This window comes from Neopelma chrysocephalum, unplaced genomic scaffold, assembly GCF_003984885.1.
Source record: "Neopelma chrysocephalum unplaced genomic scaffold, ASM398488v2 Primary Assembly neopelma1_26, whole genome shotgun sequence".
Lineage (NCBI taxonomy): Eukaryota > Metazoa > Chordata > Aves > Passeriformes > Pipridae > Neopelma > Neopelma chrysocephalum.
In genome coordinates this window covers 14,365,560-14,392,494 of record NW_020897695.1, presented here as the reverse complement: position 1 = coordinate 14,392,494, position 26,935 = coordinate 14,365,560, and the positions used below count along the sequence as shown (strand labels likewise).

General features: G+C 40.9%; 1 protein-coding gene across 2 annotated transcripts in view; it reads right to left on the bottom strand.

Moving 5' to 3' along the window:
• The window catches only part of BMPER (BMP binding endothelial regulator), a 147,817-nt gene that overhangs the window by 104,111 nt on the left and 16,771 nt on the right, over window positions 1-26,935 (bottom strand). The window contains exons 3-6 of one of the 2 annotated variants that reach the window (XM_027675659.1): window positions 19,168-19,267; window positions 7,661-7,743; window positions 6,057-6,147; window positions 4,920-5,002 (exon numbers count right to left, since the gene is read on the bottom strand). In XM_027675659.1, the coding sequence (XP_027531460.1) occupies window positions 4,920-5,002; window positions 6,057-6,147; window positions 7,661-7,743; window positions 19,168-19,267 (357 nt within the window). The remainder of the gene's footprint in view (window positions 1-4,919; window positions 5,003-6,056; window positions 6,148-7,660; window positions 7,744-19,167; window positions 19,268-26,935) is intronic. The other variant, XM_027675660.1, reaches the window with a different exon arrangement.

Genomic DNA, 26,935 nt, shown 5'->3' with positions numbered 1-26,935 from the left:
TATCCACCCATAAACCAACCGCTTCTACTAATGTCACTAACTTTGAGGATGTGAACACTCCTCCTAGCAAAAGATCAACTCTTTGCTTTTTCACCCCTATACACAACTCTTTAGCCCCTGAGTGGGGGCAGACAGTGTCTGCTGGAGTTTGGAGCTGGATCAAAGCAGCTGAAGTACAGGGAAATTTGGGAAGATCAGCATTTGGCTCTGCACTGAGGATGGAAATTTGAATTTGAATTATCCTCAGCCTTTACTGAGGATATATTTAATTGCATGCTCCCCTGAATTTCCCAGTAGACTGTCGTTCCTCCCCCACAGTCTAGTATGATGGCAATGTATTCCAGCAGCTTCCAATACCAGTTAAAGCCAGCCCTTTAAAGCAGTATCAGGGTACTTAATTACCCAGCTGACTGCAGGGGCAGGATCAGTCTTGGCTATCTTCAGCCATCTCTGAGGCCAGGGAGCTGGGTAGGCTCCCTCTCTAGTTAGTGGAGGAAGATAAGTATCTGCATAGAGTAATCCATCCCACCTCTTTCTCTCTCTCTCTCTCTCTCCATTAACTGAAGAGGAGTTCAGATAAGTAGTTCAAATCAGATACATTACTTCTGAATAGCTGGAGCTTGAGCAGATGAATTCCACTCTCAACACCCAAAACACTTACATATGTAGTTTTTCATTACTTATCACAGTTTAAATGCCTGTTACTCATTGATTTAGAAACAGATTTTTCTTACTGCAATTCCCTGTCCTTTGTGCAAAACTTTCGTTATGCAGTTTTTGCACCCTAACACTCAGGAATATAAGCGACAAGACATTTCTTGCATACACACACCCACAAGTGCACCTGCAGACCAGTAGCTGCAGACCGAGTCCCCCTGAGCAGCGCTGTAAAAGCCTCCAATGGTGCAAAGGAGATTGAGTAGGGGCTGCTTTTCGATTCAGCTCTCCAAGGGCCCCAAATCACCATGCTCTGCTTCCAGCCATTTGGTTTTCGCTTGTTCCAAATCATTTTGGAAGAGCAGCTAAGAGGACAGCATTGCTTTTGTGAAATGATGCTGTTTGGGGACCAAACGCATATAACCACCCTGCCAATGGTTGTCCCCATGAGGTGCTTCCCTGAAGGACAGACACACGATGCCACCTTTCCCACTCCCAGCTCTCAGCCATCTCAGCAATGCCGTAATCCCGCCTCAAATCATTTCCCAAGCAGGTTCGCTTCCCTCCTCCCCACAGGGGTGTGGAGGAAGGCATGTCCTGGGCCGTGGTGTCTCCATAGTGCTGCGCGCTCTCAGCATGGTGGTACCTCGTACCGCCGCATGCCTTGCATGCCGAAACGCGCAGCGTCCATGCTCTGGGTAACAGCGGTGTGAGTCAAAAGGGGCTAGTTATGAGTTTGGATACTACCATTTAGAGATAAGCTTCTCCATGGTTACCGCTCTCACGCAAGGTCACTTTCCTGCCAAACCTCCTCTCCTCCCTCCCTGGCTCTCTCTCCTTCCCCTCCACTTTTTTTTTTTTTCCAAACGTGCTACATCAAAAGAGAAAATGAAAACATTTACGATAATCACAGTCTGACTATTTTAATGCAGGCTGTAGGAAAGGAAACATGTAAGCCAAGTGCTCTTACTGTGCAAGCAGAAACACACTCTCAACCTCATAAAAGTAGTATCTGAGAAATAACACTTGATTAAAGCAGCCAGTCCTTCATTTAAGTAGGTGCTTATGGTAGGGAAAATAGCCAAGGTTTCTCTAGAACAGGCTGCTGTCCTATCACGAAAAGCAGGAACAGGCCAGACAGATGAATTATTGCAAGACAGCTGGGTTTCAGCCGGGGTGCGAGGAGATCCCTATTATCCCATCCACCTTTTCTACACAAATGCCTCTCCCCAGAGAAACTGAGTCATTAAAAGCCAGCTCGTTCACTCCTGACAGGCAATATGCATTGAGTGAGAGGTGATACATTCTCATTTTCAGCAAGAAATCTTAGTCACCCCAAGGAGCAGCTCGCTTAGAAGAGTGGTAATGGAATACAGGGCCTTTCATCTCCGCCTCGCTGCCGCAAGCACAGCCTGAATCGGTAACAACCCAAAAGTTATTAGTTAATGGCTTGTTTCAGTGACCTCCATGAAATGAGTTTGCTGGGTTTGGTCTGGTTTTCAGTAGATAATAACTAGAACTACAACTGGTGTTAAATAGAAACCATATTAATCAGTTAAGTGCCTGGCAGGTAAGGATTGAGTGAATTGCCCAGGCATGGTTGTGCCATTGCTTTCTCTAACCTTTGGGGCCATGGAGCACATGGGAAGCTCTGCAACTGACCAGCCTGCTTCACCAAGACAAGGATCCCCAACTCCCAAGATCCCCATTTTGTCCTCAATTGCATAAAAAATGTGTCTTAAAAACAAACAACAACCCCCCCCAACATCTTAACAACCATTTCACGTTCTTCAGGAGCTCAATAGTATCTACTAGGCACCACTTTGAGCTGAAAATACCACAAACTTAAACAACACAAGAGTTTTCCAAAGATGGGGCCCAACAGTCCAGGCCTCCTGACATGTACTGATTTTTGAGTGCATCATTTTGCAACAATAAAATTCCTTTTTTTTTTAAGTAATTCCTCATTTTAATACATTTAGTGAGTGCAGATCAATGCTACATCTCTCCAGGAAAACAAATAACAGCCACCCCTCTTTACTTTCTTCCTATTCAGTGCTGCCTGCAGTCCCAAGTCAGAACTATCCCTTGGAAAGTGATGGCCTATGGAGTCCAGAATAATCCACTATTAGAAAAGTTTGCTCCCAAGTAAAATGCAAAATTTACTGTAAAGTGAAAGTGGCTGGAATCCTTACACACACACATCCCCAAAATACCTTAGCAGTAATTTGTGTTACTTCCTCTTCCAAATTTCCATGAAGACTTGCTAAATAGTTACAATCTGAAATCCCAGAAGAAATCTAACTTGGGTTGAGGACCTTCCTTTCATGTGCACAACTTAAAGCCCATCACCCACAAGCCTGCTCCCATCGTATGACTAGATAGGTATCTTTAAATAAGGCATCCATCCACCAACTGCTTAGATAAGAGATTCACTGGAGACCCATTCCAAAAGGGAATGGATGCAAAGCAGGCAGCAAACTGCTATCACAAGCCCTGAGGATGCTCCCATTATTTACTTCAAATTTAATTCTATAGGCTCAAATTCTGAAGGAAACTGGCAAGAGGGTAAAAAAAAGGCTTTGCAAAGAGAGGGATGGGAGGTCTGGTGTGGCTCACACATAGATGGCATTTCTTTGGCTGTCAGTAAGATTCAAAATGGGAGCTGGACATTTTATACAGATGTCATTAACATCCAAAACAATCATGCTGTCTTTCTTGGAAGTTAAGCCTCTTGCTTGAGGCTTTAAATGTCTTACGCTCAGCAGTTGATGTGTTTCCTTCCCTAACACAGCTGAGACTGGTAACTGTCAAGGTAAGACCCTCAGGTGGGACCCTATATTCCTATATTTCTTTATATTGCTCTCCCTAAAGGTCTCCCACCCTCCATGCTCTTCTCAGCATAGTTGCTTTTGATATTTAGAGAACAAAGGAAAGTTGATCAAGGAGATGCTGGCACACCAATAACTGGGCAATAGGCAATATCTGTACAGTACTTATGAATGAGCAAAGCACAACCCAAAAAGAATTGAGCATTTTTCCACAAACTTCTCAACCACTCAGACCTGCCTTCCCCTGAGGAACATAACTAAGGAAAGCCAGAGCTGCTTTACAGCTGAACTGAAGTGAGAGGGGGACCCACCAGGTACAGAGGGAGCAGTGGTTCTCAGCCTGGGACAGAAGGCATTCGGCAGACCAGAAGCCCAGGGTGTATATCACTGTGACATAAGTGGTGGCATATTTTCATTACTACAGGATTAAAATAATAAAAAAAAAAAAATTACCTAAACACCCTAATCTCCATAGGAACAGTAATGATATAGTGTGAATTAATTTTGCAGATTACCAGCATTTTTTTCCCCCACAAAACAGTCTAAGTTCTCTGTAGCAGCTTCATTAAATGTGTGCATAGGTATAAATATATATTAATTTTTGAAGTCCATCTTTCCTCCTTTTTTTATTTTATTTTCATGATGCAGGAGGACCACGTCTGGTACTGACAAATCTCTCAGCATTCTACTGAAATGTAAAGTTCCCCAGCCTTGCATATTCTGCTGATAAGCAGCCCACAAATTGCAACAAAAGCAGTGATCTGAACTTTGCATTTTACTTGTCTCACAGATTACAGCAATGAAGTCAAAGTTATCTACCCCAACTCATACAGCATTATCTCTTAACTTAATGGAAGTGAAAAAGAAGTCTGTGCTCTTTATCCAAAGGATGCAGTTATTACTTCCTCTCTATATTGTTGCTAATCGAGAATAAAATCCAGGATATGACCTTTTCATTAAGCATCAAGCCAAAAAATCCACCTGAGACAGCCTAAGGAGGCTACTCTCATTCTTTCACTCAGTAATTCAGAGCAAAGGCCCTTGCCGCATACAGCTGAAAGGAATCCTTGTGAAAGTTTAGTTTAAGGAAGCATCTAATAAATGTTGATCAATAGATGAAGCCCAAAAAGCTTTTTGTCTCCTCCTGCATGATCCCATCACAGAAAAAGCACCATTAATTCAACAGATCAGCCCTTTCCCAAACATCTTGCTTCATCTGCATAAAATGTAAGGTCACAAAAAAGATTATAAACTCAGAATGTGAGCAATACCATGTATTAGTGCCACAAACTCTTTAATATAAACCCAAATTCCAAGAGAAGAATGCATAATAGTGTTGAATTCCTTATATTTTTTGCTTTGTTATGGCAATAATAATGTGCCTTTTGAAGTTCAGACAGGGAGATACAATGCCAAAAGGCAAATACTTACAATACAAGAGCACTTGGTACATTTATTTCCTTGAGGCCTAAATTCTTCTCCTTCATTGTAAAGTCTCCCTTCAAATACACAACCTGGAAAACAGCATTTGAATAAGTTTAGCTCAAGGTAGCATGCTGCCTTTTCTCTATAACACACCCCACTGCAGAGCAATATGAAAAGTAAATCATACCATCCTCTCTAATACAGTTATCACAGAATCACAGAATCCTACAGGTTAGAAAAGACCTCCAAGATCATCGAGTTCAACCTCTGTCTGGTCACTACCTTTTCAACTAGACCATGGCGCTAAGTGCCATATCCAGTCATTTCCTGAACACCTCCACTGATGGTGACTCCACTACCTCCCTGGGAAGTCCATTCCAATGTTTAACAATCCTTTCCATGAAGAGATTCCTCCTGATGTCTAGCCTGAACGCCTCCTGGTGCAGCTTAAGGCTATATCTTCTTGTCCTGTCTCTAGTTTCCTGGGAGAAGAAACCAACCCTCATCTTGTTACAACCTCCTTTCAGATGGTTGTAGAGAGCGAATCACTTCAGAAGAATACAATCAGTTCAGAAGCCTTAACAAATCCTTAAAAATCCCTAAATGTCTTTTTTTGGGGGAAAGAAAAAAATCGTTCTATAACAGAGAAATTTGCACCAATGAAGTAGAGGCCAGGTCAAGTCTTCCATTAGAAGTGCTTGCCTACAAAACTTCTGTTAAAATCAAATTAGCCTCAAAAAAACAAGGTAATTTGCCTCTGTGCTTCACAAAGGCAACCCATCCCCATTCCCCTTCAAAAAGTGAATCTCCTTTTTTCAGGATTACTCCTATACTTTCCCTCTAACAAAATCATGGTCATCAGCCAGGCACACCCACCTGACAGACCCTCTGAAAAATTACACAAATACATCTGTGGATATTGCCACAGGCTATTGCCTATGCATCCCCTAGTTTGCATGTCCTCTACTAAAAAGTATTAAACAGGCTCTTCTTGTGTCATTTTGTGCATTGCAAGTCACCGGCCCACATTTTAGTAACTTGTTAGATATAGCAGAGAAGTTAGAGGCAGCCTCCCAGGTAACAATGGGTATCATTAGAAATACAGATGCACATGTAGAACAGCATTTTCCCATAAAATCTCACCTGGACACACAGGACAACACATTCCCCTGAGTCTGGAAGGGTTTTTGCAATGTACAACACACTGTACTTCTGACTCCACTATCACTCCTTCCTGTAAAACACGCAGATCGGACACGTTCATTGTTAGCACTGTGGTTGCTTGAACAAGCAAAAAAAAATCACATTTACTAGCAGTAAAATTAAAGGCCAGCACATGCTGCAAAACACTGGATTTCAAAACCTCTTTTTCTCTGTACCTGCTGCCTGGTATCATGATTCGGATTAATCCACAGTCAAAAGATCCACTTGAGCCTCCCTGACTCCAGACACAGGATTTGCCTTAAAATGCATCAGGTAAGAAATCTAGCATCCTCTTAGGAAAAGGAATCCTGCTTTATCAGGAATCCTTAACCTTGGTAATCTGCCATGCAGCTCTGGTGAAAACAGGCCAGACACAAGGCATTCTCCTCCCTCTCCCATTGGACGAAAACAGACTCAGAAAGCAGATAAAAGCATCTTGTTCTGTAGAGGGGAAACAGTCATCTTTGATGTTTTGCCTGATAAGTATTAGTAAATTAACATTTCCTGTACTTATTTGAGAAGTCAAGAGTCCTCCTGAACAAATCTGGGTGCGAGGTTCTGTGCACAAAAGGCTGTTACCTTTTTTTTTCTGCTTCCAGTTTGCTGTTGGAAGCAAGGGAAAACTTTTTCAAATGTGTGGATCTAGGGTAAACAGGACCACCCAGTTTTGCATTCAAACACTGAAACAGGCAATAAAGAACTGATACTTTTATGCAGCATATCTAAATTCACATAGTGAGTATCTTTTCATGAAGTGCAAGGATACAGAATACCGCTGCTCCAACTTCAGTCTTCTCAGTGTACTCATCTTTAAAAATGCAGGTGGGTTTCACAGAGCAGCAATATCACAGAAGAAGAGAAAACCATGAAACTCTGTTCTGGTAGTAAAATCTCTTCATACTCATTCATCTCTCCTCCTTCTAACTGCCATTCTTAGTAGCTGCCTGAGTGTTATTATTAAAACCAGATCAAATTGTCATCAAAATGGCAGACCTATTCACAGAGAGAAACTAAAATTGCCGACATAATTACTTGGTTTGAATCTGAAAATCAATAATCTTGAAAATGTTATGGTTGCAGATAGGTAAGCTACTAAAAATACCACCGTGTTAACAGTGCAGGAGCCCAGGAAAAGAAGATCTGGTTGTGGGTTTCTCTTAAAAAACATCCCAGGTAAAACCCATGGATGCATACACACAGAAGTGTCCGATTACTAAAATAATTTTTATCTCACAAAAGGCTTAACATGCTGGAAAAAAAAAAGACTTCTTTCAAGGTCAAGATAGCAGGAAATGGCATGGCTGTGTACCTCTCCTTCAGTAATGTTTGGGTATGACGGTACTCAAGTCATATAAAACCTATCCTTCTGAATGTTTGGTTATAGCTGGCCACATCTGAGTGGATTTAAATCAGTTTAAATTCAAAGTCCATATTGTGCTTTGGGTATAAAATATTTCAGGTTATTTGGACTGGATAAATGAAGGCTCAGAATTTCCTGGGAAAAGCTTACAACTCGATTAGCACAATGTTTATGACATCCTTACCTGGCACTGGTATGTAACACAGGGATTGCTAGGGAGGTGCCATTTCATAGAGCTGTTGTACGTATGTCCTTCAAAACTGCAATCTAGAGGACGAGACAAAAGCACATCAGTTCAGTTGAATGCAATCTTGTGGGAGGTTGCTGATGAGGATCACAGAGTAGCATCCTAAATGTAATCCATGCTCTCCCCTGGGTTAACAGAAGAGGTAGAGATGAGAGCTGGGACTAACAAGAAGAATCGTGTCCTGGGAGGGTGGCAGCAGTGCTTCCCTGAACATCTGCTGCTGATGCATGACTGGCCAAACTCCTTACTAACTCTGACTGTTCAAGACAAACCAAAATCAGTGACAATTTACTTAAAAACAGATGTTAGTGCTTATTCTGCAGTCCATTCTTGAACTACTCAGTCACTCATGCACTTGAACAGTGAGAGGGAGGAGAGAGGGTAAAAGAAGAGCTGGAAAAAGCATTCATTATCCAGCTTGGCCATGCTATCTTCCATCCATTAACCAAAGCCCTTGTAAGAGCTCTTCAGCAAGCGCAGCTCAGCATGGATGAACCGACATTGGCAGAGCTACCTCTGTTCTATGCCTTTTCACCTTCATGACAGAAGGGATCACCATCCATATAAACTAAAAGCAGTGGAGGCATTTTGGAGTCCCATAGGGCTTGACTTTATATGTCTTTGTATGCTGTATGACAACTTCGTTAACAGAAAACAGGTTTGTTTTCCCCTGCACTGGATCAGCCCACATTTTTTTGTGCAAAATGAAGTTTCATAGAGCCATTTGGAAAACAAACAAACACCAAAACAAACACTAATTTTCACATTTTTATTACATGTTCCTACTAGTTTCCCTTCCCACTCTTTTGCTGTTTTCTGGTATTTTGCAAAAGAGAAAACCAAAAAAGAACAAAAATAAAATAATAAAATAACTCACCAGAGAAGCAAAACTAGAAAATATTTATACAATAGAAATAAAATATTTGGTTTTTTAAAAGTTATCTTATTAAAGCAAAATTGTTTCAATTAGAAAAATTCTTTGGAGACCAAGAGTGTTTCAGAGAAAAATTTTAGAAGCAACACATACCCCATTTTCTGTGGAAAAATGCCCATTTTCCATTTAGTTTTTTTCCATTTTAGGTTTTTTTCCTAGTGTATTTTACTCAAAATTATCTCGATCAAAGAGCCCATGAAACCAACAGGATTCTTGCCAAAGACTTTGTATGAAACACAGGCATGTACAGGGAGTCACAGAATCACAAAACTACAGTCAGTCAAATGATGCCCATGGCACCATTCTCTTGCCACATCCTACCTTCAGCAACTACTCTAAGTCATTCTCTGCCGTGTTGGTGCACTGTCCTGCTTTGGGCTACATTTTACATCCTTCTGAAAATAAAGGCAATTCATCAGCCCTACACCCGTAAATCTTTCAGGCCACTGTATAAGGAAACTCAGAGGTCACAGCTCTGAAGTGAGGAGGAACTTAAAATCCCTATAAAATCATTCTGAATTCAACGCAAAATTTAAAGGAAACACGATATAAAAAGACCATTTGCAAATGTGTTCACTGCCTCTAGTTAAGATCCTATACAACAGAAGAGTTGTACTTCAGGATTTGCAGTATTCAGAAATTTTTTTTCCAGGCTAAATACAGAGCAACACAGGAGAAATTTGTAGATGCTGAGGCTATTTCACTTACCCAAGCTGAAAGACGTATGTTTTAAAGAGTTGATCGTTAGTCTGAGAGCTGGCTGTGATTTCATCTTTGACAAATACTAGAAGGTACAAGGTATACACACGAATCTTGTATTTTTTAAGTAGCAAAGCCCCTATGAGGTGATTTGGAATAGTAAAGAAATGTTCAGATTCTCAGTGTATTACATACAGTTCTCTGAGCTCTCATACATGCAAGCCAACATGTCAAGAGAGAAGCATGAAGCCCTATACTCCTCTTACATGTTTTGAAGTCCCGTTATGAAAAACACTGAGTTAATCTAAGAGCACAGTCTCACTTACTGCTCGCTACAAACACTGATGAATGCAGAGCCTGTTCAATGTGTTTTAACACCCTCAAGTTGCAGAAGCCCAGGTCATACTGATCCCAATCCAAGAAACAGTTTACAAGTGTGCAGGACACTCAAGATGGAACAAGCTGCATTGTTAAATATCCACGCGCATGTTTTACCAGAACCAAGATCAAGGGCCAGGTTGGAAACCAGCAACTGCAAAATACCTTGCATATTTGCTCAGCAATTATGTTTTTTAATTTAAAATGTTTCCTCTATAAGAAAGCTAATGACCCTGGGCTAATCTGCATGTACAGATGTGCATATTAAACTGAAACTTTCAGTTCAAGGATTAGTCTGGTCAACAAAGCATGAAGGTGGTGTGTCCATACAGTCAGCACTGCTCTTGCCTGAAGTACATACCCAAGCTATGCTATAAAATCCTCTGCCCTGCAGAACAAGCCATTATCCGTGTGGAAAGCAGAAAAAGAATGGCACACTATATGCAACCATGGCAGGTAGAGCTTGCAGGCAGCAAAAGGGAAATTTAGAAATGAAGACCAGGATAGAAAAGTCTGCAGAAGCATTGGAGATACTAAGATTGCTCTTGAGCTTTGGCATGGGCCAGCAGGTTGAATAAGGGAAACAGAGCAGCACCCATCCAATGCCAACACGAGGCATGGTGGGAGCCGGATTTCAGCAGATGCTCAGTTGAGGAAAACAGCATGATGGAAAGGGAGAATTTGCCAGTAACACAAGCAGTCTTGGTGAGAGATGGGGGAAGGCTGAATGTCAAGTAAAACTGAAAAGGGTAAGAAAGGAGCACTTTACAATCTCTGGGTGACACTTTAACCTGTCTCTGACCAGAGGTGTGCCCTGACACTCTGCCCTTTGGATGCCCTAGAGCTACACCCACCACTCACTCTTCAAAAGGAAAAAGAAACAAAGCCCACATACCAGCTAGTTTTTCTCAACCTCACTTTCAATGTACAAATCTCTCGGCTGACACCTGCAAACATACAGCCGGACTTTCCCAGCCCCACTACTCATAGCATGGAAATTTCTGAGCCTCACTTAAATTCAACTGAGTGAAACCTGCCTCATTCTATGTGCCAGCTCAGTTAAGCCATTCTGGCTCATCCATGGTTAAAGGTCCCTCATCTTTGCCTTGGAAAGTAGCAGTCACTGCGTATTTCATGTTCAAAGGCATCAGCAAAGTCCCTGATGTCAATTTCCAAAACAGAATATGATGGAACACACTTCAAGTTCCTAAAAGTCATTTTAAAGTGTTTTTTATTGCCTCAAAGCCCCTTGGAAATATTAGTACGTTAACTTACTGTCTCCATCCACCATTTGAAAGTGCGAGCAGGAGAAAAGAATAAACCAAGAAAGATCAGAGCTTAGGACAATCACTTAAATGCCATCCCCTTACTTCTGCCCGAATACCTAATTAAAACAAAACTTTTTTAAAAAAGGGCTACAGAAGAGGTTTTCAAGAGGGGAACCCAAAAAGCCTGAGAATGCTCAATGTGAAAAGTAACAGATTTGACATTAATAAGTAAATTTGATCCTAAGTCATATACCCCATAAGAAAAAGCTTTAGGATTCCACATATGGAAGGAACTTAAATATCAATAGTCTACATCTATTTTAAAAGAGCTAAGGCGATTCATATCAGTCAAGGAGTGTGTCCTGATTTTTTAGTCTTTCCTCCTTCTTTCTTTAAGAATAGTTGGTGTTTTATTAATGTAAAATATTAACTTTCAGCTAGTTGTAAGTTTTGTTGCCATTACCTCCTTCAATCCAAATATTTCAGATAAGTCCTGGATAAACATGCAAGCCTAAAGTAGCTTATCTGAATCAAACCAAACCACTGAATACTTTGAAGTTTGCATATGCTGTGGAAACTAATGTTAATTACTTTCTAGTCACCTCATAAAGGCAAAATGATCCTCTAGACTTGAATCCTTCCAGCATGAAAAAAAATTATGCTAAAATAGTTAAATAACTTCTAGTTTGCTTACTTAGCAACTTTGTTTCAATGTTATGCATGCCATACTTGGGCACCTTAGTTTCAAACATAATAAACCAACCTTTGGCTAATTTAATTCAAAAGAATAATTTAATTCCAAAACAAAAATCCTCACACAAAATTGGACTGGAATAAAAAAAGAGGCAAATTATAGCAGATTTTGTTATTGGCATGTAGACAAGTTGATGATCAGGAAGCCATTTGTCTTTCCAAATCCTGCAACTCTGATAAATGACCCTTTTTTCTTCTTCCCCAGACACCCCAGCACACAGCACTATCATGAAGATAGGGAAATTGACCGTAAGAGACAGTTTAGTAGTGCTAAAGCTCAACCAGTGTCCTCAGCAGTTCATTAAAAACAACGCTTTATTACTCAATTTGACATTGCCTAATAAGATTCCAGAAGAGACTTGCGCTTATTTTAGGTTAATGAGAATTTTATAGACAAGTCATTTCCTTATTCTCCCAAGAGAAAGTGATAGATTGGTGCACAATAGACTGGCTCCTCATCCCTCATTTCTTCAGCATCTTTCTTCTCCTATTAAGTCTTTTTTTGCTTTCCCTCCACTTTCTATTTAAAAAAGTAACCTCTCTATTGGCATGGAAAATAAACATTAGGAAAAAGAAAACAGTCAGAAGACATGTTTTATTTAGTGTTTGATAAATTATTCCTCAGGGAGGTATCCAGGCATGCTAACACTAAATACCAGTTCTAGTCAAACAAAAAACAACTAAAAACCCCAAACAAAAAAAAAATAACTTGCACATTCTGCAGTATTTCCCTGGCATGAAATCTGTTGGCCACAATAAAAGAACTGTGAATCACACATACACCTATCATAAAATATATTTTCATATTTCTTAGTGATGGTAAAGCCATTGACAGCTACTAGAAAATTAAACTTCCTGTTGAGAAACCCTGGTCTTCATTTGTCAACACAGAAGCATGAAAATGTATACAAACCCCCCCATGCTTATCAAGACCAGATCTAAACAGTGAAAATCCAACTCTTTCCTCTGTGACTGAGTACAAGCAAACCTATCTGCAGCTGAGCCATCACAACTACAATACCCAAGGGATGCAAGGCACAGGGGCCATATAAAGGGTGAACAACACAGCAGAATGAAGTGGCCATGGGGGTGAGCTGTGCTGGTTCACAGGCATATGATGCAAAGCTGAGAAAATAGCAGAAGAAACAAACACATCAACTCCTCCCAGTGCTGTTTTTGCCCCCTGCACCCTACTGGAGCTGAATTTCACCTTCTCAAATGTCTTATGTTCCATGAATATATGTATAGGGTGAAAAAAGTCACCCTGCAGAGTTCCAAAGAACCTGGTGATTCAAAATGCCATATAGTTAGAGCTGCCATTGAATCTTGAGCTGATACTCAGTGTGCTTGCCAAGCCTGGCAGCTGAAGAACTGTTATCTCTCACGGTTATGAGCTTTTTCATGAATGATGTTGCTTGGTGACACAACTACTTGCCATTTACACCCAGTTTCCTTATACCAGCAAAATCATTCATGATCAGCACAGCTTACAGCTTTCAAAGTCAAATACTGAAAGAAATTCTTATTCCAGTATTACATGTCCTAAAACGTTTATCATGTTGTTCCAGAGAAACATTGCATGTAAAAACAGTAATATAAAAATCTGGGTAACTGATATTTGACTGCAAAAGTATTTATGACAACACGATAAGACAGTTCATTAGAAGTTTCTTACATAAATGGAAAATTATATTCAGCAAGGTAATATCCAAAATTCGAGGTGCTACTGAACACAATAGGATACACCAGACATTCAAGAGATATCAAAAGTATATGCAAGACCTTTGCAAGAAGAGTCAACGCAAAGGAAGAATGGAGAGATAGAGACCTTTTCTTAGGCATAATCATAAGTAATTAAAACCGGCATCATGACTATACTGGGTGGTACTGTCCCTGGTGGCTATGTGTCACTGCTTCAAAATCTCTGCCTTTGCTTGAAATACAAAGCTAAAAACTGAATGAATGCTGACATGAACCCATACTTCCAGCCTCAAGAAAAAGGCCTCCTGATTTGGAGCTAGAACACACTACCAAGAGTCTCAGAAGCAGTGGGAAAGACCAATAGAAAAGTTAAGACATCTTTTCCCTTAACCAGTCTCTGACAGATGCCAGGACTAGATTATTCAGGTGAAGGTGAAAAAGACTTTTTAGGAAAATATCTATATTGTCTTCCCATCCCATCCCCCTCCATCCATGTTATCATCCCTTGTCTCTGAGAGCTTGCCTTAAAGCATGCAAGGGTGGGCTGCAAGTTAGAGGGCCCCACACAAAGGTCCCCCATCAGTCTTACAGCAGCACACCAAACTGGTATTGGCAACTCATACTAGGGGTGTCCACAGTGAACAAAGCGTCAAATGTACATATGGATCTTCCAGGGCATTAGTAGAGTAGCCACAACACCGATAATCTTATAACCTCCTTCTAACTCCCTTTGCAAGCCAGCCCTAGTAGCTGAACTTGGCTGCTGGAATGGGTTGAAATCCTCAACCACAGTATTTGATAGCCTTTCCAAGAAATGCACAATTATCTACAACAGCTTTGGATATTCAATATTCAGGGGACTTAGCACTGCTGTTGCTTGGGCTGGGATTCCATTCTTTGGTAGATTTCAGATCAATGGAGCATAGCACAAGGACCTCTAAGATCTATAATTTAAAAAAAAAAAAAAAAACAAAAACAAAAAAACACCAAAACCAAACAAAAAAACCAAAAAAAAACAACCACAGCAAAAAAAACCCCAGTAACTCTCAAAAGTCAAGGACAGAAAATGCAAAATTTCACATAGGAACTGAAAGAAAATTCTGAACAAATTGTCTTTGTTGTAAAAAAAATACCCACCAAATTTGTCTTTGCATACCCATAGAAGATTCAGATTCTTAGGAGAAGAAAGTAGAATATCATGCACCATTTTAGAAATGCAAACTTTAGGCAGTTGTGGGCCAGTAATACCACTTTCTTCACAAAGCAAATAATTTATTATTAGATCTGTAGAGAGCTCTATATCTAAGGTCTCCATCCAACTACATAAGAAAATGCTTATTTCTAGGATCTCAGTGATCTCATATGTTTTCATTAAATATATTAAATAAAATCAGAGATGAAAAGTGACCTTGCAAAAGTAATAAGAGGGCTTAATTTTTTAGTATTTTCAAAACAAATAGTATTCTAGAGGTACATGGTATGTTTTATAAACTACAGTAAATATCTGTCAAAAGAATAATCTTCCTGAAAATTTTCACTATTAGTCTTAGTCATTTTTACTCTCCTTGCATCAGGGAGCCATAATCACAGGTCCACATTTCTCTGTTACAGACTTTGCATAAACACACAGCAAAATTGGGCCTTGCCCCACTAACATTATTATCAAGGTCCTGTGGGCCTAAAGTCAAGAACAATGTTAAAACCCATGGCTAGTCTGGATAATTAAAATCCTACGTCTTAATTTAAATCTTACACCTCTTAGCAATCTACAACTTCATCATGAGGGGAAGTAGAGGGGCAGGCACTGATCTCTTCTCTCTGGTGATCAGTGACAGGCCCAAGGGAACAGCATGAAGTTGTGTCAGGGGAGGTTTAGGCTGGGTATTAGGAAAAGGTTCTTCACCCAGAGGGTGGTTGGGCACTGGAACAGGCTCCCCAGGGAAGTGGTCATGGCCCCAAGCCTGACAGAGTTCAAGAGCATTTGTTTGAACTGTTGTTTGAACAACACTCTCAGACACATTCTTGGGGTTGTCCTGTGCAAGGCCAGGAGCTGGACTATGATGATCCTCATGGGATCCTTCTAATTCAATATTCCATGATTCTGAGATTAAGTAAAGCCAAATCTTTTCCTGTGTTAGTTTCCACCACAGTGAATTTTCTGATTGCAAGAGCTATACTTGCTGCTCTTCCTTACTTTTTCTGTTTATTAAGAAATACAAAAAAAAAAGTGCTAGAAATTATCTAAGTAGCATACAAATACCCAGACAGAAACAAAGGACTTACGCTTAGTCCACAGCTTTTTGCAGGAAAAGTTCTCTACCAACAGTTTAGTTTCTCCTGTATGCAAAGCTCTCAATACAAGAGTTCAGCTGCATGCAGTGTTGCAGACAGATAGAATCATAGAACAGTTTGGGTTTGAAGAGACCTTTAAAAGTCATCTAGTCCAACCCCCCAGCAATGGGGGCATATGTCCTCGTGCTCCTCATGACAGAATAAAATGCACTGGCAGCAATGTCACAAATGACTCATAAGCGGTGGTTTCCTTCCTACACAAGCCAGTTCTGGAATACACTCTTTGGTCTTAATGTTATCCTTCTGATGTTGCATTCAAATGACAGCGGCCATTCATTCATTCACTCATTCATTCATTCATTCATTTCTTCACAAGGTAGGAAGACATGAAGCTATCAAAGAGAGCTGGCAAGAGCCTCTAAGGCCTGATTAAGCTCTTCTTGGGTTTGGAAAGAAGCCAAGAAAAAAGCCATCAGATTCTGAGATCTTTCCTTCATAACATTTTGTTCACGTTTAGATGAAATGCGACCAGTAAAAAAAAAAATAAAAAAATCCCTGTTTCCCTTTTCCTGCTTGCATTCCCTATGGGCACTCTGGCAGCCTGACAAAATAGTAACTGAGAACAAGTGCTGCAGGGCCAAGTCCCAGCTGCAGCTGAGCTTCATGTGGGGAGTGCTGGGGAGCTGCTGGGACACCAAAGGGAGCAGCTGAAGTGCTACGCATCCAGGCTGGTATTTCCAGCCTTGATTCCCCAATTACTCCCCATGGGACATTCATTTTGGACCTTGCACACAACAGAGCAGGAGCTCCAGCAGTGTTCAGGAGAGCAAGCGGCCTTTCCTGGGGATAGAAGTGGCTCCATCAGCCTCTTCCGCTGGAACCAGAACGATCCGGTGACAATGTGTGACGTCAGGACTGCTGCAGTTAAATGGGTGCATATTTTGCTTTACGTTTCAGAAGGAGCAGAAAACCTAAGTCAAAAATTTCACATCTACTTTGAAAATTAAGCCCTTTAGAGCTTTTTTTCTTTAAATTCTGAAATTTAAAGTTCTTCTTGCATTTTAAGCACATAGAAACTGCCATGTTAGATCAGACCAAGCATCCTTCTAATCATGAATCTTTTGTCTGACAGCAGCCACTAAGAGACACCTAGGAGAGTGTCAAAAATACAGGGCAAGGTCCATAGTTCTACTTTAACCTCCAGAAGGGCAATAATAAGCAGCCTACCTGACTCACACAGAGGGAAAATAGGGCATTTTGTTTTGTAAGCTACTCCTTTCCTAAAAAACTTAACATTCAGTTTTCCCTTTGGGGAGCTACTGAGAGTTGAGCTGATCATGCCACAGAAGTACCTTGTATAACACAGAAACAGTTGCTAATCAGTACTTGTCAACTCAGAGCCCAGTATTATATTTGTAAAGTTAGGACTGTTTTGTCCTGTGTGCACCCATTTATTCCCATCCACATTAACTTGCTGATTTGTCATCCCTTATTCAGTATCCCAAGAACCTTCTGCAACTCCTTGCAGGCAGCCCTTCTCCTTTACAATGCTACAGAGATCAGGTCATCAGCAGCACTATTTCTGTCCCTCTTCGCCCCTTTTCTAGTTTATTTCTGAGCACACTTGACAAGTTGAGATCTTTGCAAGGATATGCTGGCAACCTTCTTTCACTATGAAAGGATCATACACTTCACATGTTACTTATTTGCTGATGAGAAGACTTTACAAACTCAGGGCTGCTTAGTTTCTTTAGCACTTTTTTAGTGAGGGATCTTATTGGATGCCTATTAGTGGGATCTCTCTGTCCATTGATATATTCAAAGGACTCTAACTAACTCTTCTATCTCAAGTATCCATGGGCCTCCTAATTCTATTTTTTAACAGTTTCTATTAATTATCACATTAGAGATATCAGGTATATGAATCTGCAGATGCTAGGCTCAAGTCTATTAATAATGTTCCTTAGGTACCCCCCCAATTCAGGATAAACACAAAGAGTCTGAATTAAAACACTGTTTGTATTTTCAACTTTGAAACATCCATTCTTTTAATTTTGCATGCATGCATGCACATATGTATATATATGTATATAAATTTTTCAAACCATTGAGCAACTACATATCCCATTATGGAAATGAAAAATCAGCCTCCATCCTAATCAAACTGACACTTAGGAACCTTTTCCTATAAAGCTGACACTAAACACTATTTTACAAAAGAAATAAATTACATGTAATTTATGTAAAACCTGCAACTTCAAATTCTTACTGTTTCAGTAATGCTTTAATTTTTTTCCAGTTCATTTCCTTCTCTTTTAAGCATCAGGCTTCTAAACAAATCCTCGAACTGGAGCTTGCCAAACCTATTCCAAAGCTGCAGCACAGAAGCAAATCATAAGCACAGCATCTAACACACCTCTGCAACCATTCAGGAAAAATACACAGCCATTATGTCTCTTCCATCTGAATTCCAGTGTAATCTGTTTTCCTGCATTTGTATTTCCCCTGAGAAGGCAATAAATGCTTCCATTTCCTAACAATTTATCCTATATCTCCCTCCCAATAGCACACAATCATCAGTGGGGAATTAAAAACAACAGGAAAAATAAAGCTGTATGAATCTGACATTCTGAACCTCAATGATTGTGTCAGCAGTCCCTCAGCAAAATAAGTGTTTTAGAGCACATTACTTACTGCATCAACACAAAAAAACTAGTTTTCAACTTCATCTACTTGTATATTTGTCATGTGGTTAAGCGTAGTAGATACATGCCATGCATGCCTACACAATTAATTTTTTTTTATTTTATAATTATCTCATTCTTAGAATATACAGTATTGGTCAGTAAATAAATGTATAATGTTCATACTGTTGCTCATTTGGCTTTCATAGAAGTGTCCACAATATTATTCTTTGAATCAGGAAATGTTTAGTACAATGAATAAAATTTGCTTGGTTTGTTTCCAGTATGAGGAGAAATATGAATAGGCATGTTTAATTACCCTGCTCTTTATTACTCAGAAGCATTATTGCTATTCTGTCCAAACACACAAAAAGTTTAAGGAATTCTTATTGACTGGTGACTATTAGCAGATTGATGTTCATCTAAAATATTTCTAATAAAATCAGGAGATAACTCTTAAAAGACTGACAACGTAGCAGTGAAGAATAAAGTTGTATTTCTAAAGGACCGTCGCCATGCAAAAAGTAATAATTGCAGGAAAAATATGTGAAGTTATGTATCTCCACCAGCTTTGTAAACATATATATTTTGATTACGATTACTGCCCTCTTCTAGCTTCTGGTGACAGCCAAGTCCCAGCTGAGAAGCTCCAAACCTATCTGTCCTATCTTTGGCAACCTAAATGTGCACTGATCACATTTTTAAAAGTGGGAAACAACAGGAAGGGAACCACACCTTTACAACGCTCACAGCAAGCTCCTCTCTGCTTAATGACGAGAGCACAGTCCTTGGAGAGCACTGGACACTTCTCCCTTTTGCATGTCACTTCCTTATTCTGAAAAAAAAACAAAAAAAAGCAAAACAAAAAAAACAAAAGCTATTGCAAGCAAACCAAACCCAAGGCTACCATTTCTTTCAATTCAGAAAATAAAACATGAGGATAGCAGTCTGCTCTTTCACTTCAGGAATGGTCCTTGTGATTCAATACATCTCTCTCCCCTTGAAGGAATGCAGTAGAAAACAGTCTTTTAATAATTCAGGAGCCCAATTAAATGGTGTTTGCCCCACTTACACAGTAATTCATGACTGCTACTCATTCTCATAAAGAAAATGTGCCCCACTGAAGAAATCCATGTTACTTCAATGAAAACTACCTACAAGATGCACTTGTCAAAATATTCTCAGGGTCTTGAGGTGCTGGCCTATGAACTACACAGCTCAGGAATTGCTTCTTACGCAACAGGACAAATGGCAGAGAAAGAGCTGGCAACCTCAGAGAAGACAAAACTCTGCCACTGCAGAAAATAATTTTTAGCTGATGGTACTACCTGGCCTACGCAGAGGTCCTTTAAAAGAGGCTACTATATACTATACCAGAAAAGATGACTAGTGGAATTCATCTTTCTCCCCAAAACGCTGAGAAACCCATAAGCAGATAAAATCACTGTACATTATAGCATCATCTTTCTATGGCAAAAAGCTAGTGATTTCCCAAGCCCAGAGAGCACATTGACTACATGAAGGAATGTCAATAGAGAATGTGCGACAGCAGGCAGCAGAAATATTCCTTTTATAGCCTACCTTCCCCAGTGGCGTCAACCCTTCTGGTTATCCCTGCCATCAAATAGGGACAGAAAACAAATACTTTGGGCGTTTCTCTTAGCAAAGTTTTGCTACTTCAAATTCCTGACTGAAAGTAGCCCTCTGAAGTCACCTCCACCTATAATTAGTAGCTCAGTTCATTATGTGACACAGGTGGCCATCTAGTTCATGCAAGCACCCACCTCACCCAATCTTATGACTTAATTAGAGACCAAAAAATCAAAGGGCTAGAAAAATGTAAATCATAAAACTAAAGGAAAAGAAGCTGTGCTTTCCAGTCTTTTTATTTTGCTCCCTGTGGCCTCATTCAAGGTGCCTGTGAAGGATAACATGCAGCTTTTATTACACTCCAGCTCTTTGTCTAAAATCAGAGGTTTATTTTCTTCAAAGTCACTGCCTGATCTGATGGGAGCTATAAAGGCACTTCAGTCTTATCAGTGTAAATGAGGACTCACTCTCACCAAGACACTGTGAAATCAGCAAATGAGAATCAGGCCCTAAATCGCAGCTGCAACGACACAAATGACTACCGTAAAAAGCCAGGTCACTGCTATGTGCTGGCTGCTCTGCATCACTCCAGCAAAGCAACCATAAATGCAATTTAACTGGCAAGTTAAGCTGAATTTATGGCAGGTATGTAGCTCTGAACTGGCACAAAGCAGCCACAGCACAGCATTGCAACTGGTTCAACATCTTTTTTAAAGTGCACAGTGAAACTGTGATTCCCTTAACGTGAACATAGTGCCCCCTCACTTTGCTGCCATAAAGCCTGTTGAATCAAGCTCACCAAATCAACTACAGTCTGTATTTTAAAGGGTTCTGCTAAGATCTGATTCTTTTCAATGAGAGTTTGCTCAAGGAAAGATTTAATAAGCCCATCAGCCCCACCAACTTTATCTGCGGGAAAATCTTCTGCATGGTGAAAGTGGGTGTCAAGGAAGGCAAAATTCACTTTAGAGTTTCTTCCTTTGGAGAACATGACTTACCCAGTTGCAGCATGCATCATGCACCTCTGAGAGAAGCAAGATGCAAAGTGCCCTTGAGAACCAACCTAGCTGGGCTGGACCCCCATCAGGGGCTTCAGGGGGCAGCTACCGATCGGACTCTCTCTTCCAAAAGAAATTATTGTTGCAGATGGAAGTGAGAGTGATGAGAAGTATAATGCAACTCTGTATTTCTTTTTGTTCCTCGATTCCCAGGGGACTGCTGAGGCAAATGCCTCATGCGGCCCAGCTTCCTAGGCAATTTCTCATTCTGTCTTCTCTGAGTGCCATCTGCCTTCTTCTGCCATCAGGTACATCCTAACATGGTTGCTTCTTGTTGGCAATGCAAGATGAGATCAAAAAATCTGGTCTCTGGTTGGCAATGCAAGTTCCTAAGGATGACCCCAACATACGTATTTTAAACAGGAGATACTTGCTAGTTATTATTCCTAAGTAAAAGCCTCCTGTTTGCCCCACGTTGCTTAAATCAGCAAAATTCTCTGCCAGTGATGAGTTTGGTACCATTGAGCCTACCCAGGGGGCAGCCAAATTTGGGTCTCACTCTTCTTTCCTTATCACCAGCAAAGCTGATGGTTTAGCAGGTTTTCTGGGAGGGATGATTTTGGAGTTCATGTCCTGGTGTCAAGGACTGTTTTGCATTAAGTAGCTGTTCCACATGAAGAATATTGGTGGCCCATAGTACAGTGACAAGAACTGAAGGGTCCTTCCTGCCTGGAGGGTGTCTTAAGCAGTAGGCTACATATTCACTTTTCCTTCCTCTATCCCAGTAGACCTTGAACTACTTGCTGATCAGTGGCCTGGCTTTAGCAGAAAGGGGCTTGTTCTTGCTCCCAAAAGTCACTGGTCCTCACAGCAAGGATGCTTCTGAGGAAAGCAGGAGCTGAATCATTGACTTGCCTCTGGATGTGGAGGGCACTAAACCTGGATCACTATCTCAAAAGTCAGTTGTCACAGCACGGTGCTAAAAGGGGGGCAGGAGGTGCCACATTCATCACCCTGCACCTCTTTTTATTCTTTTTTTTTTTTTTGGAGAAAAAAAGAAGGTCAGCTCTGTCCCTTGGAGGAGAAGCTGCATCCTCCTGTCTTAAAGAACAGTTCTGTGTATGCCAGGTAAATACAGTCAATCTTTTTCAGCACAAGAAGAGCTGCTAAGCACTTAAATGGGATGGGATTTTCAAAGCTGCTGTTTCCCTCTCTAGCTTGTATTATAGGTAAGTCCCATACAGCTCCAAAAGTGACTGTTTCAGATGTTATCCCAGAATGCCTCAGTCCCTGCCATCAGAGTTGGGCTGCTCTTCCAGAGCGCGAGGTATAGTATCACTTAGGGCTGCGGCCCTCACCACTTCTTTTGGGGCTTTTTCCTGAAAAAATATAGTAAAGTCACAGTTGCAACATACTGCTGCCCTGACATGGCAAAATCCCTCTTGTACTAAGAAGAGATGAATGTAGCTCCAGGGAAGTGCATCCACATACCTCTTCCTGCTTCCAATACTGGATTTAATCCTAAAATACTTTTAAAAAAAATCCAGATGTTTTATCTCAATGCTGCAACTTGTGGAAAACAAGGCCAGCAGATGTGGAGCAAAGGGTTAATGTACCATGCTGATCCATCATAGGATCGAAGCAGATAAAGCAGAGCTGGTAAATCATTGTTTAGTCTATTGCAGTCAGGCATTATCCAGTGCAGATCTCCTGGGCCCACTGGGTGTAAAAGTATAAATATAAAACAAAGAGTAATTGTCATCGGAAGGATTTTTTTCCTTCATCCAGTTTATCCAGTTGCCCAAAACACTGCTCTCTCCATCTGCTTGTTTCAATTTTGCTGCCTCCTTCCCTCCTATTTCACAAGAGTGAAGTGGAGGCTGAGAGCAAATAGGACTTAAACAACAAATCCTTTCCTTCCAATTATGTCCCCTCCTACCCCCAGTAATCATAACATTTCATTACTTGTCCCAGTTAGACATTTAGAAAGTCACTAAGTAGCTGCATGCAGGAGACCTGTATTAGCAAACCTCCATCTGTGTTGTCAACAGTGTCTCTGAATCTGTTGACAGCTCTCAGATACTTTGATTTTTGCTGTTCTTAAGAGAAAACTTCTTGGACGGCAACAATCAGAAGCCAACAGCTATGGGAGGGTAGGGGATTTTTTTTCTTTTGTTTAAAGGACATGCACTCTGGCACCAAGAAGTGCGGAAGAGACACATGGCTCATAAATACATAAACCGTTTGCTAAGTCAGAAATCTGGGAGTCAGTCAAATCCATAATCGGATCCCAAGATTCATAATAAATAACTTTTAATTTTAGTCCTGCACAATAGTTATTTTAAACAGATGGTTTACAGATTCACATCTGGGATTATTTTTTTTTTTAATTTAGTGCTCAGGCACACATACAGAAAGAGAGAGAACCTCAGCTAAGGTTTTTATTAGTGTTGGAAAAATACGTATTTTTTTAAAAGAGGTCAGGCTGATCCAGAACAATGCTGCCGCAGCTGACGCAACTCCCCAGTCAGTGCTCGGCTCAGCAAATGGTTCACACTGGAATCCCATACTCCCCTGGAAATGAAAATCTAGGGAAGTGCTGCAGGATCACCCCAGACCCTCTCCTGTGCTCACCAAGTCCAACTGCTGGAGAATTCGTGTCTTAATTTCTTGGGGAAAGATCAGAAAGTTTTGTTGGGCGCCCATGTTTCTCCTCTCTCCCACGCTTCCCCAGTGAGAACCAAAGGTCTCCTTAACTTGGCATACAAAGGTGATGTCAAATTCTCACGCAGGAGAAATACACTAACCAGACCCGATACCAGTGTTACTGTTTCACGTTACCTTTACTACAACCTCCTCTCAACGCAATTTGTTCACCTTCTACATACACCTCATATTTTTACTTTCCATCAAAATAGCCCATTCTGGTGACAAAGTATATCAAACTAACAGCCTTAAACTCTTGTGGTACAGTTAAATAAAATGCCAACGTGAAAAGGAAAAAAAAATTACTAAAAAGGAGTCTGAATATTTGGCAGAGGTCTTGGAGAAGGATGTGTGCCAAACCACAGCTTGGAAGCCACAGCCAACTTTCTACAGGGTTCCCCACTGGGCTCCTGCCGTCTCACAGCAGCCACCAGAAAGATAGCTCTTTTCAACCTGGATTTAACTTCAAGAGCAAAAAAAAAGGGTGTCTGCTTCGTGTCTTCTGGGCTGTACCAAAGAGTGCCTCCATCAATGGTACCCTGAGCCCACTGTTGTGAGGTCACAGTTGGCTGCTGAAGACATTACAGATGTAGGTTCTGAGGGGGCTTGATGTCCATGGTGATGGTCTGTTTTTTCTTTTTCTTTTTTCTTTTTATGTATTGAAAATGCTTTTAGGAGGCTTGTACCACATTTCTGATATCCTGAGGTTATTAACTATTTATACTGAGTAGGAAAAATGTTGCTTAAACTTTCATCTAACCAAAAAAATGCTGTGGAGATAAAAATAATAAAGGCAAGAGAGACAGATTAGGTAGAAATACAAACTGCCATTAATGGCTAGCCCAGGAGACATTAATTTTTCACCATTATTCATCACAGTCCCACTAGTAACTCTGATAGGACGCCTCAACAAGTAGTTCAGAGTGTCCTTAAGTTTCTGCCAGAATGTGGGATCATCTGTGAAAACAATAACAATTTTCAAACAATGGCAAAAGTCACCCCTGGGGAATTTTGGAAGCAGCTTTCAAATATGCACATATGACCTTAGGAGAAGAAAAAGCCGTTTAAAATTAATGAAACAAGTGCACTCAATTCACATAGGCAACCTCTCCACCGCAAGGCAAAGGGCAGGCTCAAACGCAGGCTCACACCATGTGCCATGATTCACATGTTCTTAGACCATGTGCTGGGCTCTCTGCCAGGTGTTGCACATGGCCAGAGCATCCTCTCAAGTACACACAGAGACACACTCAGTCCACACAGGGCACAGGAGCAAAAGTTTGGGTCAGCACTGGCTACAAGCTCTGTTCTGCAGCAAAGCTTGGGAGCACCATGCTCCCAAGCCTGTGCCTGCACCTAAGTTTATGTGCAAACAGTCCCAATGCTGGGCCAACTTGAACTCAAGAACAGGTTCAGACACGTGTGTAACTCATGGTCTAGACAAATCCTGAGGCTCTTTCTGAAAATAGTACCCTTGCTTCTTTGGCACTCCTGCCTGGAACTCGCTGTCTTGGGTCCGATTTACAAACCTCCCTTTAATTGGCAGAGTTGAAGCAAGCAAGCAATCCCTGCTAAAACTGTGGTACTGCTGCCTTCCATGAGCATTTCTCTGCCTGAACAAGAGTCACACAGTTTGGCTTCAGGGAGGAGACACCACTCCCCAAGGAGAGATGTTTGCAGACACTTCGAACCACTGTCAAGGGAGATGAGGATAAGGTCTCATTTCCCTTGTTCCCCTCCAATTATCTCTTGGGTTTTTTAACTTGCAAAAACATATTTTGTGGGTACAATATTTCCCTATGAAACAATGTCTGTTCTCTGCAAAATGATACAGTTCTCTCCATTTACCCTCATGAACCTACAAACACCAAGCCATATGCTTCACTGACAAAGGTCCTGTTATTTTAAGCATGTCTTCAATTGCAATGGGACAGGTCACAGGAGTGAAGCCAAACATATGCTTCAAGTATCTTCAGCATTAGGACCTTGCCCATGGCACAACATGACCGTGATTTCAGCATGAATTGCATTAGATGCAAATGATGGTATTTCGGTGGGAACAGAATATGCCAGTTCAGTTCACAGAGTCTCTCTTTCCTTTTTTGAGCAGAGCACTCAGTAGCCTCTGATTTGCCCCCTCATCCCTGTAATCTGTTTAGCTTATCTGGCCTCTCAGGGTGAGCAGGGAGGAAGCTGCAGCTTTCCCTGTGATGGTGCTCAGCCAGCATCAACCATCCCCCTTCATAATTTGAGCTCTCCCCACTCCCTAGGAAAGATGATTAAAACAAAGGCCCTTCTGAAAGATGACACCAAATTTCACTGCAAATGGGCATTCCCCACTGCTGTGAGGAAGACATGAGGATATGCAAGTCATTCAGGACACATCACTCACAACCCCTTATAGACTGAACAGATTTTTTTTTTCACTGTGCTTAATGATGTTCACCAGCACAAGGAAAGTGACCCCGGTGGCCTGCTGCAATCCTGACACTCCCTGACAGCAGCCAGCTACACTGTATATGGTGAAAAGAAAGCACTGTCTCTTCCTCTTACATTTGTTTGCATTAATGCAAAGGCTGAAGCTGGGATCAGGGTCTCATTACATCAGACATTGTATGAGCACATCCCTGCTCCGGTGAGCTTATGGACAAAGTAGACATAGCCAGGCAAAATTACTGTAACTGAAGATTAAGTCAGTGAGAAAGTCAGAGCAGGATCCAGACCGCATAGCTCTCAGTCTCCCTGCCTCCACCTCAACCTCCAAGTGCCACTTTGGATTAGAGTTCTTTAGCTAGACAGTTGTAGGCTAAACTCTTTACCTGTCAAAAGAATAGCATGACAGTCTTCTAGCAATAAGAGATAGGGTCTTCACAGGTTCCCAGCAGTTTGTACCGTAGTCAAAAAAGTACCTATAGTAATCCAGGAGCCAGGTTTCAGAGAAGGTGTACGCGCTGGGGTTCTTGTGGAAGACCACACCTTCATTTCATGAGATGCACACATTTAAAATTTGCATCTTTTTACCCTAAGCAAATTTTAGTCCCAAAAATTGTTGAAGATGGCACTGATGAATTATCAAGCTCAGTTCATAGAGGGTAAAGCAAATTATGCCAAAGGTTTAAAATACGTTATTAAATCATTTGAATTCAACAAATTTTACATGAAGCCATGGTATAATATTCTGGCTCATCTCAAAAATTAATCCATTCCCA